Raw genomic sequence first — 14,437 nt, forward strand, 5'->3', positions numbered from 1 at the left:
CGGGAGTGGCAACCCTGTTTAATTTCTTGCTCTGGGACCAACTTCACCACCCCTTTCTGCAGTTGTGCTGTGATCTCCTGCTGGAGAATGTGTGTGTGTTCCTTTGATTAGGAGGAAAGAATTAGGGTAACAATGGGGAGTTTGTTAGAAGGGGAGTGCATAACTGCGTCCTACAACAGTAAAAACCCATTAATTTTCCGTAATGACTTTCTAGGCTCGTAGATGGACCCCCCCCCGTACCCCCCCCCAGGCTGTATAAGTTCCCTCGAAGGAATACAAAGTGCCTTGCCGGATGTTGCCAAGGAAAGAGGAGAAAGAGGGCTGCATGGACAGTCTGCTCTTGGATTTTCCACGGCCTTCTACTGATCTGGCTTCTTGACAGGCTGGGACGTTTAGAGTTGATGAAATGGTAGCCCCTTAAGTAGACGCAAAGCTTGCAGCACTGCCTATGGAAGTATAAGGAAGTATTCAGTTGTAGCACGGCCTGTTTGAGGTGGTACAGGAGACTCAGTACCACCACCTGTGCTACCTTCCACAGAATAGGGTACACAGCAAGGAGGCACATGGCGTTCATGGAGAGAAGAATCAAACTCCCTGATGAGAACACATCTTGTCATGACTTCCATATTTTTAAACTCCCAGTCTAAAGGTTGGCTGGTGAAAAGAAGGGCATTTTGTTTTTAACAACACAACGCCTGTACTATCAGGATTTCTGTTGAACAACGACAGGTAACTGGCTGGCCCAGTGACAGAACTAGCCCAGTTTGCCAAAATATGCTCTATTAGTGCCTCACTGAATTGTAGCAATTCTTCTGAAGTGACTATAGAATCTATTAAAAGATTCTCTTTTTTCCCTCTACAGCAAGATACAACTCTAGTAACTACGCAGATGAAACATTTGCCGAGTGTTTCCCCAAAGGGAACCTTAAGTCTATTTTTGGAGAGGTATCCAGGTTGCTTGCATTCTGCAGGACTGGTTATCCTCGTCTGCAAAAGTAGAGAGCTAATTTGCTGCTGCACTGCTTTTGTCATATGTTATTATTTGACCGCTTTAGAATGGACTTTGTCTTATGCACAGATTCTGGAATCTGAGCTGGATTTTACTTCATTGTCTGGGTCAATGGAGGTGCGAACGGCTGGTGTCTGGGTGCCAGAACGGCTCGAGTTGCAGCCAGCCAGAGAAGTGCTGCCAATGGGACATTTGTAGACAGCTGGCGCTGGGGGCGTACCAACTGGTATCGCAGCCAGGCGTACCCGCCTCCCTCCCAGAGGAGTCACAAAAGGGTGCTAGCATGGCGAAGTAAAGGCAAGGACATGTGATGGGTCTACACCACAAACTATAGGTCAGAGGAAGGATCAGAGATAAATTTGGGATCTGCACCTGAGTAAAGACCAGCACCGGAAGCCAACACAAGTTCTTATACTGGAGTGATGTCCACAACCTCTGGTTCCAAGGAAAGAGAGTCCACTAAAGAAGGGAAATGGTGTAGAGACCTACCTTTGAGGGGGTAAGGCATTTTGGCATAGGGTTCTCCCGCATGAGCTACTTTATGTTTATTGAGGAATTGGAGGTAGGAAAACAACCATGATTTGGATCTTCATCTGATAAAACAAATCACGCCTGGCCCAGTGCTTGTTCACAGGACATGAACAGCTTCACCTTCCACTTTATGGCCTTGGAGCGCATGAGGCCAGACTGCCTGAATGACTCAGACTTGTGCTTGGGTGCCAAGTACTAGAGGCAAACCCCATGGGCACCTGAACTGGACTACTGTCTATGGAATTAGAGACAGGTTGAACCTTGACTTTTTAGATAGTGACATCCTGTCTAGTACTACACACACAAAAAAAAGTAGAAATCTATGTATGACCTGTGTTGCACCAAGAGGGCTTCAGATCTGCATCGCAGGGCAAGGACCAAAGAGAAGTTATGGCAATGTGCCATTACATGGTTCCAGTGAGGTCATGCTGGGCATTATATGGCTTGAATGAGGTCATGCCCGGGCAGATGCACAGACTGAGTTGACGCCACCTGCAGGAGAGCTATCGCAAAATGGTTGGATCCAGTCTGGTGCCTGGGGATATTCAAAAAGGTGAAAATTCTGCAGCTAAAAGTATCAATCATCTGGTAAGTCCCAATGAGGTGAGTGTACTACTATAAGGGCTTTCAGTCATGTTAATTGTGTTTAGAAATGTTACTGCAAGACTACTACCTCAACAGGGAATGATTCAAGCATGTAAATCAATGAGAGCGCCAATAGTGGAGAGCCCTCTGGATTCAGAAACTGTAATATGGGCACTGAGCTCCATTAGATAATGTTGAGAAGATTGTCCTGGGGGATAAGGGTCAGTATCCACGTCTTATCTTGAGACTAAAGATTGGTAAGTCCAAGTCTGAACTGAGGTGCCATGCCTGCAAGTTACTGAGCCATGAGGTGATCTGACAGAACAGCAGATACAGTGAACTCAATCTCCAGCTTTCTGTCTTTCACATTATGGAAGCTTGAGGTAATATGCATCTGCCCAATTAAACAGCATACACTTAATTAGAACTTTGAGATTATGCTCTACAATGCTTTAGATTCTGGTTAGTTTATTCCCTCTCAAAGCTGGGCATTACATAGGGGAGATATGGAATTCAGAAATGGAATGACAGGTCGATTTTTATGAGAGCTACAGTTTACCCAGTAGAGAGTGATACAGAGCAGATTACGCTGGTAATTTGATTTGAAACCCTACATATTATTGCAAATGTATCCTTTACAAATCATATAAGATAGCCACATGACGCTTGAAAATGCCCTTCTTTATGGCACAGTAGTAACTGCTGAGAAGGCAGCTCTGTATTACACATGCATCCTATCATTGGGCAGGAAACTCAAAACTACTTGCAAACCACGACCAAAAGCATGTACTCTTCTAGAGCCTGGTTTCGCAAACTGTTCATTTATGCGACCCAATAGCTCTTTAATGCACCAACTTCAATGCAGTGACCCAGCTACCTCCATTTTCAAGTGCATGCAATTCATCACAGCCTTCTCCTACCTGTCCCCTGCCACAGCAACACATCTCCATGTGTTCCTGTGGCAGGGGACAGACAGGAGACCTCAGTAAAAAACTGCATTAGCCCAGCCACCAGCTACAAAAACAAAATGGACCACAGATGATGCGATTCAACCATACCATTTACTGTCCAATAGAAGGAATTGTCATACTAGTGGGCATAGTATTATAATACATGCAATTAGAAGAATTTGCATTACAATCAACATGTCCTATAATTTAAGAGGCTCCAGATGAAGGACTCCGGTATTAGGCATGGAGACCTTTATCAGAGCTGCATAAAAGGTGTTAGCTGCTTAGTTCCTTATCCTAGGGTGATCATTCTTTCTTGTTAGAATTGTTATTGATGTTTAAAAAAAAGCAATTTTTTTTTAGTTTAGCTGGAATAAACATGAAACCATGAAACATGGAAACACATTACATCTAATAGGAAGGAACAAAACAAACTTGCATGATTTATGATTTCATACTGTAACCACAAATACCTACTTGGAATAGGAAGCTGTCCCAGCAATTCTCTAGGCTCCCCTGGATGGAAGCTGCTTCTACTGTTGTACACTGGTCCCATGAGGCCTTGCCCAGGATGCGGGAATGGAGTGTTCATTTCTGTATCCGTCTCGCTACCTGTATCCATGTAAAGTCCTACATTAAAAAGCAGAGCAGACTTTAATTGGCAATCGCAGCTCTGTCAGTTGTATATAATGAAAGATCTACACAGAAAGTTTATCAATTCAGTCCACAAACTGTGGTATGGCAATGCAATATTTGCAATTGATAGCTGTGATTGAAAATGTTAAGAGATACAGAAAGCAACTAAATAATTCATTAGCCTTATGGCAAAAGAAATCTGGACCAGTGTGTATGATATTTTCAAGTGACTGCACTGCTGTGACCACCGTGGTTAGAACCTTTAAGCCTACCTGAAAGACATACTAACTTTTTGATTAAAAAAAAAGAATAGAGAGCTTTCTCTAGTTAGCTATGGTTCGCTTAAAGGAAGCTAAAGGAGTGAGAATATTTCCACAATTCATAAAATGTTAGTATGCATATAAATCATTTCACTTTTTAGTGTAATAATTCAAGGCTCGTCTGCTGACCAAGACATGAAGGGAACTTTCTGTTGGGGTGGTATGGTTCTAGAAAATTTAGAACAACTAGTCAAACTAATGCGAACATCTGAAATGACTTTCAGCTGGTAGTAAAGGGGATTAAGTAAGGTAGCAGAATACAGTGAATAGCCTATATGTGCCTAGCTCAAGAATCCAACTCACTCTTGTAGTGTTGCAGATGTAATTTATGCGTAGGTTTGAAACTGTGCTATTATGTCAAAAACACAAAAGGTGATGGGAGGAATGCTTCCAAACAGTCTGAACCACTAGAAATAACGGAGGACCATTTCTGAAAATTGTTTTTCACCTACTGTGCCACTCTAGAAAGAGGCCTCCCTTATGCAAACTAGTACAGACTCTACTCCTTATGGGAACAGTCCATCCAAAACTGCCTGAAGAGCAGCCCTCCAGAAGGGAACGCAAGCAACCACAAACTGGTTTTGATCTTGTGAGGTCACACCAGTGAGGTATTTATGTCACTCTCCCTTTGTTAAGAAGCGAGAAACGAGGCTTGATGAAAATCCAGGGTGACAAGGACTTTAAAAAATTGTTCTCTTTAGGAAGCTGGCTCTGTATATACTATACCAAATTGATGTATAGTGTCCACAGAGTCCAGTGGAACCCAAAAGGTAGGCAGAGGTAAAGGAGGTAGCACCTCACTCTCTATTTGTGTTAGTGTGATCGAGCAGTAAGGCTTTATCATGGGACATTGTTAAGCATGTGTTCACTTAGTCAGCAAATTAATTCATACACACAAAGACTGAACTTCAGACCAATTGGTTTTGTAGAAAAATATTTTTTCCGTTATTTTATTTTCTAGAACCAAGCAAGCCAGGCACAGGTAGATGATAAGTACTTTGTAGTAAATATACAGTTTGTAACACCATTTGGATTGCAATTGTAAATGTACTTTGTTTTGGTTACAGTAGTGTTACTGATAATGCAATGCTTTTCAGAATACAGTACATATACTTTGTATAGGATTTTTTGTAAAATTACAGGCAAGTTACTTTTGAAATCACTTTTCTTACACAGTGTAGTAAACCTGGATACTACACTGGGACATTTCCGGTAAACAGGTAAGTAAAATCGTTTTTGTTAGTTAGTACAATTTTAAAGAACTCCTTTGGGTTTTCCAACTCCACACTTAGAAACTTTTGATAAATCAACAGTCAATGTTATCCTATGGAGGAAAATAGTGTTATCGGTTTAAATGTATGTACTTTGTGTAGGAGTTAGTGTTCTGGGGTTAGACTCAGGGTTCCCCCAGGGTCAAGGATGCACTCTTGCTACATCCTCAGTGGCACTAGGGCGGCCAGGTGCAGAGCGCTGAGGTCCAATGTTATCCAACGGGGATAGGGGGCCTCCGGTTGGTGGCTGCTGACTAGCAGGCCACAGGGTTGTGGGAGCAAAGTTCCTGGACTGAAGCCCAGGGCAAATGGGGGTTTAAGCCAGCACAAAAGTTGCAAACTCGGCGGCACTGGGGTGGCTGAGTGCTGTTTTGCCATCGGAAGCCCTGTAGCTTTCAAAGGGGTTTACAAAAGCACCGCAGGTTCGGGGACAGAGGCGAATGGAGACCCGGAGGTCTTCTCTAATTTCCGCCCAATATCACTCTTGCCTATATTTTCCAAAATCTTGGAAAAACATGTGAATAAGCAGCTGGCGGATTTCGTCAATAGTAACAGATTACTACACCCCTCCCTCTCGGGTTTTAGAAGGGGTCACTCTACTGAGTCTACCCTACTAGGGGTAACCGAAGCCATCCGTCTGAAACTGGATAGCGGCGGCACGGTGGCACTCATTCTTTTAGATTGGAGTGCCGCTTTTGACACCATTTCCCACAAAACCTTGATCATGGCCCTAGAGGACATAGGGGTAAGAGGGAGAGCACTGGAGTGCTGGAACAATTTCTTTCTCACCGGACCTTTCAGGTCTTCTCCAAAAACAATGCCTCTAATGTCCTGAACTCCCTTTATGGGGTACCCCAGGGCTCTATATTGAGTCCGCTGCTTTTTAATATTGGTGTTACCCAATTGGCCAAAATAGCAGAGGAAATGTGTCTCATAATTTATCCCTATGCTCCCTATCAACCACTGAAAGCCAACACCTCCTCTCTTCGGTGTGGGCTTCTGAAGATGGCAGATTGGTTGCATTCCAAAAACCTGAAACTGAATGGGGAAAAAAACTGAATTGATTATCTTCGGGGAACATAAGGAACTTTGGGGCCCCACGCACTGGCGAACAGATATGGGTCCTACCCCGGTGGCAGTACAATCTGCACGCAACCTTGGGGGTAATAATTGATGATGAACTATTAATGCGTGCACAAACAGCTAAAATGGCCTCAACATGCTTTGTCATCCTCAAATGGTTGGGGAAAATCCTATGGCAACTCCCAGAAGGGGCACAGAGAACAGTTCTACAGGCCCTCATTGGCTCAAGACTAGACTACGGGAATGTCTTGTATCTATGAGCCAATAAAGATATCACAAATCGACTTCAGGTCATTCAAAACGCAGCAGCAAGGCTGCTGCTCCATCTCCCTGGGCGTACGAGTTTTAAGGAACACCTTAAGAAATTACATTGGCTCCAGATAGCAAACAGAATCAAATTCAAAGCTCTGTGCTACATGTTCAGGATTAGCACAGGGGAAGCTCCTGCCTATTTATGTAAACCGGCACATAAATATCTACCCTCTAGAAACCTTCGGTCAATGCATCAGGCTAAGTTTGCTGTCCCTAGGTTCAGACGGGCACGATTGGGCGGGCGCTCCTTCTTAGCCCCGGCTCTGTGGAAATCACTTCCGCTTAAGCTACGTCTGGAACCTAGCTACACCCAATTCCGGAAGGGCATAAAAGCATGGCTATTCAATCAGTAGACTCCACATTCCTCTCCTAATCCTTCCATCTCAACTTGCATTTTTCAGATCCAAGGCGCCAGGAAACCCTCAGGGTAGCTGTTGCGCCATATAAATGTAATAAATAAATAAACAAATAAATAAAGGTCTTCTGGGTGAGACCACCACTTCTGCAAATAAGTTGGGATGGTGGTTAGGCACTGTCGGTTGGGCCACCCAAGGCCGTGGGGCGTCGGGTGCAGGGGTGCCTTTTAGGGTCGGATCTTCTTACCAGCTCCTGGTTAGTGGGACCTTCTGGTTTGAGGCTGCAGGCATCAGCTAAAGGCTTGAGGCAGGTCAGGGGTCACTGGATCTCAGGTCAGGATCGCGGGGGAGAACTCCTCTTGGTGTTGGGTCACTAGAACTCGGGCTGAGGCCGTCGGGTGCAGAGTGCGGAGCTTCAACTTCATGGACCCTGCCCATCCTGGGGAGGAGGCTTGGCACCTCGTCCCAGGATGTGTATTGTTTCAAACTCCCGAGAGCAGCAGGCTCTCGACCCAGAGGTCCAGAAACATGTCTGGTGGTGGCAGCTGAAGGCAGCCACTCAGCCTGGACACTAGTCCTTTTTCAGGTGGCACCTCTAAGATGTTATGTTATAAAGCCTTTTGTTACGCGCTCTATTACTCAAGAGTATCCTGTCGCGGAGATGCCCTCTGTGTGCATTTTTCATTAAATCCCACACTGGCATCAGTGTGTATTTAATGTGCTGAGAAGTTTGATACAAAACTTCTCAGTTTCAGTGTAGCCGTTATGGTGCTGTGGAGTTCGTAATGACAAACTCACAGCACCATATACTCTTGAATGTATGAATGAAAGGAGACTTGTACCGCGCAACTTAGCCCAAGGGCATCAAGGCGCCAATGAGGTCATAGTCTAAAATTCTCCTAGTGCACAATTACGGGTAAGCCTCTACAAAAAACCAAGTTTTTAATGCTTTACGGAAAAGCGCAAGAGAGGGTTGTCTTGCCAGGTCAGGGGGAAGGGAATTCCAGAGCCTAGGCACCAGGGTAGAGAAGACTACCTCCCCACCTTGCTTTCACAAATCTAGGAACTGAAAGAAGATTTTTGTTAGATGACCTGAGAGCTCTGCTGGGGGAAGTAAGAGTGTAGGAGGGACCTGATACCCTCTGGGCCAGAGCCACACACAGCCTCATGAGCAAGACAAAGGATCTTGAAACAGATCCTAGACTGGATAGGCAGCCAATGCAAGTTCTTCCTGGCCAAAGAAGCTGAAGAAAATTTAGGAAGATTGAGGACCATCTTGGCCGCGGCATTTTGCACTATCTGCAGGCGCTGGATGAGGCTCTTATTAATACCCAAATAGAGTGCATTGCAGTAATCCAGTCTCGAAGAGACGAGTTCCACAGTGACTTGCTTCCGGGCATCAGGGGAGATAGTGGGCGATCTTTCGGAGGATCCTGATGATACCACAGCAGGTGGAAACAGTCCTACTAACCTGACGGTCAAAGGAGAGGGAGGTATCTATCAGTACGCCCAGATTCCTGGCGGATTGAGAGGGAAGGGGACAATCACCAAGGGACGCAGGCCACCAGTCGCTCGACCAGACTTCCTGGTTGCCCCCAAAAATCAAGACCTCTGTCTTCTCTCCGTTTAACTTCAGGAAGTTCTGGATCATCCATTGGGATACTGCCTCCATGCAGTTCCTGAAATTCAGGGCAGAGTCACTCTCAGACTGTGTGAGGGAGACCATAATTTGGGTGTCGTCGGCATATGACAGCACCTCAAACCCAAAAGACCTCACTACCCTGGAAAGTGGGGCCACATAGATGTTAAAGAGTGTGGGACTTAAAGATGATCCCTGGGGGACCCCACACTGCACAGGTTTGGAGGGAGAGAGGAATTTGCCCAACTTCACCCTTTGTTCTCTTTGATTAAGGAAAGAGGCCAAGAGGCTCAGAGCGGAGCGTCCAACTCCTATCTCCTTGAGTCGTGAGACCAGGACAGAGGGAGACAGGGTTTCGAATGCCGCCGTAAGGTCGAGCAGGACCAGAAGAGTGGTATGGCCCTTACCTGATTGTGCAGGGCTCCCCACCTTCAAGATGGCCAGAGCCCGGGGTCGTGCTTCACCTCGTCTCCCCCACCTGAGGGGTGGGGTTGGCACCCCCCCCCCCCTCCTGACGTAGTTTTTCCTGCCAGTCTTCCTGCCATAGTGGGGGTCAGGACTGGTGGGGGGCCAGTTGCTGGGTACAGAAAATGGTCTGGAGAAGCTCACAGAGGCGGCATGCCTTTGAAGCTTACCCCTGCCCCCTTAAGGCCTTGCTGGGTGCAACCCAAATCATTCTCCTCAATCTTGTGAGTTGCAGCCTAAATTTCAAGTTGGTAAGACCCTTACCTGCTGAAGTCCAAAGTGTTGATTGAGCCTGTCTGTCTCCTAGGAGATTCTGAACAGGAGAAGCATTTGCCCAGCCCCAGCAGACCATTGGCTATTCAGCTACCAGGCAAGTCTCAACCCTCCTCTCACACCTGACCAGGCCCCTTAAGGCCTTGCTGGGTGCACCCCAAATCATTCTCCTCCATCTTGTCAATTGCAGCCTACATGTGCCCCAGATTGCAGTGAGCAGAGTGCAGGAAGTGGTAAGGAGACAGACTAGTGCTGTCGCTTCCCAAGACAAAAAGTTGTTTTAAAAAAGATTTTCACTTTCTGTGTTTACTGTCTTTGCCTGTGGTTGCTACAGTTGAAAATTGTCGTTTTAGCCTGCCTGTAATTGCATATTTTATCACTTGTGTTGTGTTATAAACTTGTGTTTTTCCCTGCCCATGATTGCCTCCATTTAGCGTGTTGAATTGTGGGATTTGCAGTCCAACCTCTGTAGTTTGTCAGTCTCATTCCTTGGTGACAATTCTGTTTTACCTCCAAATTTCTCCTTTGCTCTGCGCTAACAGCTGTATGTTAAAACAGTGCACTCCCAGCCACCATTTTGTGTTCACAAGCCAGTGAAACCAACACCCCTCCCCCCCCCCCCAGCAACAGGGATTTTCTACATCAGAGGGTGCTTCTGTGAGCTGTTTAAACTGTTTTACTAGGGCCTGTGCACTTCGTTTTTTGGCCAGCAGGGGGAGTAAAGTTTTAATCAAACAGTATTGTTAGATTTCAAGTTAGTGAAGCCCTTACCTGCTGAAGTTCAAAGTGTGGATTGAGCCTGTCTGTCTCCTAGGAGATACTGAACAGGAGAAGCATCTGTCAACTCCCTAGCCAGCAAACCTTGTCTGAGGTCGCTGGGACCTTATATGGTCTGCTAGTGGTTGGTACATGTCTACACTGATTGGTGGTTGTATCTGGTGTTTCTATTGGATTAGGGTTAATGTCCTCATTGGTTGGGTAATTGAGGGTTCTGATTGGTTTCTGGGTCTGCGATTCCATCATTGTAGGGTTGGGACTAGGGCTTCTATTGGAAGTAGGGACTAGAGCTTCCTATGTTATTGGTTGTTGGGAGTAGGGTGGGACTACGCTAGTGTTAGACCTTTAATTGGAAGTAGCGATTAGGGCTTCTGGTGTGATTGGTTGCTGGACTAGGTGTGGGACTAAGAGTAGGGTTAGGCTTTCTATTGGAAGTAGGGACTAGGGCTACCTATGCCACTGGTTGCATGGACTAGTTTTGGGACTACTGGTAGGGCTAGGGCATTTATTGGACGTAGAGATAAGGTTTTTTTTTTTTAACTTATTGGGTGCTTGGACTAGGGATAAGATTGGCTGTAAAGTCCTGGTCTCCTATAGGTTCTAGATTTTAGGGCTAGGGTTGTGATTGGATAGTGTTAGGCTAGGGTTCCCATTGGCTAAAGGGGGTCACCTGATTACTAGGGCTATAAAAAAGGCCAGGGTTAGGGTGTCTCAGCCCGGACGAGGGTAAGGGCAGAGAGGACAAGGGCAGTTGCGTATTTGAACCTGTTAAGGGCAGAGGACAAGGGCAGTTGCCTGTTTGAGCCGGTTCGAGGCTGGCCAGGGACAGGGCCAGAAATGCTGCCCATTTTCCCATTTAGCAATACCCAGCCCAAATCATCCACATCCACAAACTTAAGGTACTTATGGATCTATATATTTATCACTTTCTTCTAATTTTGCATTTCCAATGCACTACCATATTTCTCAGCCTATAAATCTATCAATATATCCTCTAGATCCACTCTAGATGCTTGTCGCAATTTATAATACTACGATATGAGCAAAGGTACACTTGATATCGAATAAGGAAGGAAAATCATTGTTAGTCCTGAAGAAGGTGGTCTTATCCATTTATCCCCACCAAAACGCGTCGACAGAGTTTGGTTACATTTGATTTGGGACAAGAATCATAGAAATCAGGGACAACAGTTCTCTGCTAGTCTTCTCCACATAAGGTTCAAATTAACACCGTGAAGGCATATTTTGACTGCCTTTGTATATTTCCCTTCCATGTGGTGCTCTTTTGTTGTTCTTTACAATGATGATATATTAATTGTATTAGTCATGTACTTTTGAATATGTTTTTTTAGCCCTTGTAGGGTACTGTGTTACTTTTTCATGTGTTTTTATGATGAATTTTTATTTGATGGTTTATTGTTGTGAATTTCACTATCAAATATATTAATACATCTTTTTTAATATGAGGACTTTCATATCTTGAGTGGAGTTCTTCCAAGTGTGTGATAGATTTGATAGAGTATTGTGACACTGGTTGCTTGAGAAATGCGGATAATACAAGTTCAAAGGGAATCTTTATAACTATGTAGTTTATTTTGGTGCTCTGTCCCTTTGGACTTTATGAGCCCCTCTCCTTGTTTTCAAGGTATACAGGAAAAGACTGTCATACGTTAGGTCACTGTTCCTATAACTTTTACTCAAGGTGAATATTGCGAATTCTGCACTTTGATAGAATGTCTGCTGACTTCATATTTTTGTTTCTTCGGTTGATCATCAACATTTATATCTTTATTATAGAGTTTTAAAAATAGCAACTTTTTTTATTTCCTAAAATAAGTTTGAGTTGTACTTGCCATCTGTTCCTTTGTGCACATATCCATTTGCAGCAGGCATGAGTTGTTGATGACTGCCAGCTTCAGAGTTGCTGTAGCCCTCTGGAGGTTCAGACAAGGTCCCCTGGGAAGACAGGTAGCTGGGAATATCTGCAGGCAAGTTCATTTCCTCTGTATGAAGGGAACAACATTACAATTGGTAATGCAAAGTGACTTGCAATTGCACTCCCATCAAAATAATCAAACACGATTAACATTCCTCAATGTAAATACAAGGATGAATTTGTTGTTCCAGTTAAATATCCATGAAGCAAAAACAACTCCTTGCAAGTTAAACCGTACCAGATTTCTTCATTTATCTGCTGGTATTTAAAACCAAAGCAAAACTTGTGCCTAATTTTACATTTTGTGTTGTACTATTTAATTTTGTTTCTAGAAAAAACATTCATACTGTATTTTCTTTTACCTTTATCCAATAACATTTAACTAATTTCTCAAATAAACCAAAAGCCAAGTCTGGTCAAAGAAGCATGGCATTTAAATATAGGACAAGTGAACCTTTCAAGAACTAATCCCCAATAACAACCCTGTAAAAATCTGTTGGATGTAATGCTTTAACCCCTTCCATGCTGATGACGAACCCCAGCTGTCATGCACTACGGTGCTCGTGTGCTGATGACGGCTGGGGTTCGTCACGGCCCACCCCTGTTCGTGCTGTTTACAGCACACCAGGGGAATCGCGGCCGCATGGAAGGGGTTAAATGCACATGCTCTGCATACTCTTACCATCTAGTGGTGATCTCAGATGTGAGAAAATTGTTTTTCTTTAAAGAAGTCTTTCGAGATCTCTGTGCTTCCTTCTCTAGTTATAGATGTGAATTGGCATAGACTTGTTTGTTAGATTGCTTTGCGCAAATGGGTGAATGTAGGGATGGAGTAGTCGCAGGATAAAAATAGTGTCTGTGTGTGTGGAGTAAGGTTAAAGCAAAAGAAATGGCCATGCAAAAGACAGTGCTGCAGCTGCGACAGGCACCGGGGAGGAGGGCAGGCGATATGAATGTCAGCAGCCCTACATGCCAAGAACAGATGCATACTGGTAAGTAGCATATTCCGTTCGAGGCATGTGGGCTGCTGAATTCATATATGTGCATAGACTGTATAGCAGTATCTCCTCTAGCGGTGGCCACCTGTGCCAGCTGCAGCAGTTTGAAAAAGAGTTGAGGACAGCCTGGCCTACAGCAGCTTGCGGCTTTGCTTGCACGTCTACACAGTAGTGTCTTGTGAAAGTGTGTATGGTAGTTCATGTGGCTGCTCTATATAGGTCTTCAAGAGGAATATTTCCAAGGAAAGCCATAGATTCCCCCATTTTTCGCGTAGTGTGCGCTCTTGGGGGGACAGTTAAAGTGCGTTTAGCCTTTTGATAACATATTTGAATGTATTTAACGATCCACCTGGCTATTCCTGACTTTGATATTGGATTTCCTTTATGTTGTGGTGAAAAAGCAACAAATAATTGCTTTGTTTTCCTAAATGATTTCGTTCTGTCAACATAATAAAGCAGAGCTCTCTTTACATCCAGTGTGTGTAGGGCTCTTTCAGCTACTGACTGTGGATTTTGGAACAACACTGGCAGTTCTATTGATTGATTAATATGGAAATTGGATATGACCCTTGGCATAAACTTAGGGTTTGTTCTAAGAACCACCCTGTTAGCATGTACTTGCATGAAGGGTTCCTGAATTGTTAGTGCTTGTAACTTGCTAACTCGCCTGAGTGAGGTAATGGCAATCAAGAATGCCACCTTGCACGTTAAGAATGGCAGTTCGCATGAGTGTAGAGGTTCGATAGGAGGCCCATAAGTCTGGTAAGTACTATATTTGGATTCCAGACTGGGGAAGGTGGATGTCTTGGAGGGATCACCCTTTTAAGACCCTCCATAAAAGCCTTTATTGCTGGTACTCTGAACAGTGAAAGGTGTTGCCTGTTTTGAAGGTATGCTGCTATAGCCGCTAGGTGTAGTCTTATGGAAGAGTACGCTAGGTTGCATCTTTGAAGATGCAGCAGGTAACATATAATGTTCTGTATGGAAGCATCTAAAGGGTTGATTTGGTGATTGTTGCAGTAAATAACAAATCTCTTCCATTTAGCTGCATAGCACGCTCTCGTAGTTGGTCGTCTTGCCTCTTTAATGATGTTCATGCAGCCTGGAGGCAAGTTAAGGTATCCAAATTCTAAGACTTCAGGAGCCAGAGCGCTAGGTTCAACTGATTGGGATCTGGGTGTTTGATTTCTCCATGGTTCTGAGTTAGAAGATGGGGTGCGAGGAGCAGCCTTTGATGAAGAACTACTGAAAGTTCCAGGAACGTTGTGTACCATGGCTGTCTCGCCCATGTGGGAG

The 14,437-nt window shown here is 44.5% G+C and overlaps 1 protein-coding gene across 1 annotated transcript in view; it reads right to left on the minus strand.

The window, feature by feature from the left end:
- Positions 1 to 14,437, minus strand: part of LRIG2 (leucine rich repeats and immunoglobulin like domains 2) — a 384,256-nt gene that overhangs the window by 54,747 nt on the left and 315,072 nt on the right. The window contains exons 16-17 of the mRNA XM_086923328.1: positions 12,061 to 12,210; positions 3,553 to 3,705 (exon numbers count right to left, since the gene is read on the minus strand). Of these exons, the coding sequence (XP_086779454.1) occupies positions 3,553 to 3,705; positions 12,061 to 12,210 (303 nt within the window). The remainder of the gene's footprint in view (positions 1 to 3,552; positions 3,706 to 12,060; positions 12,211 to 14,437) is intronic.

Source organism: Lissotriton vulgaris, chromosome 5 (assembly GCF_964263255.1).
Source record: "Lissotriton vulgaris chromosome 5, aLisVul1.2, whole genome shotgun sequence".
In the NCBI taxonomy this organism is placed as follows: Eukaryota; Metazoa; Chordata; class Amphibia; order Caudata; family Salamandridae; genus Lissotriton; species Lissotriton vulgaris.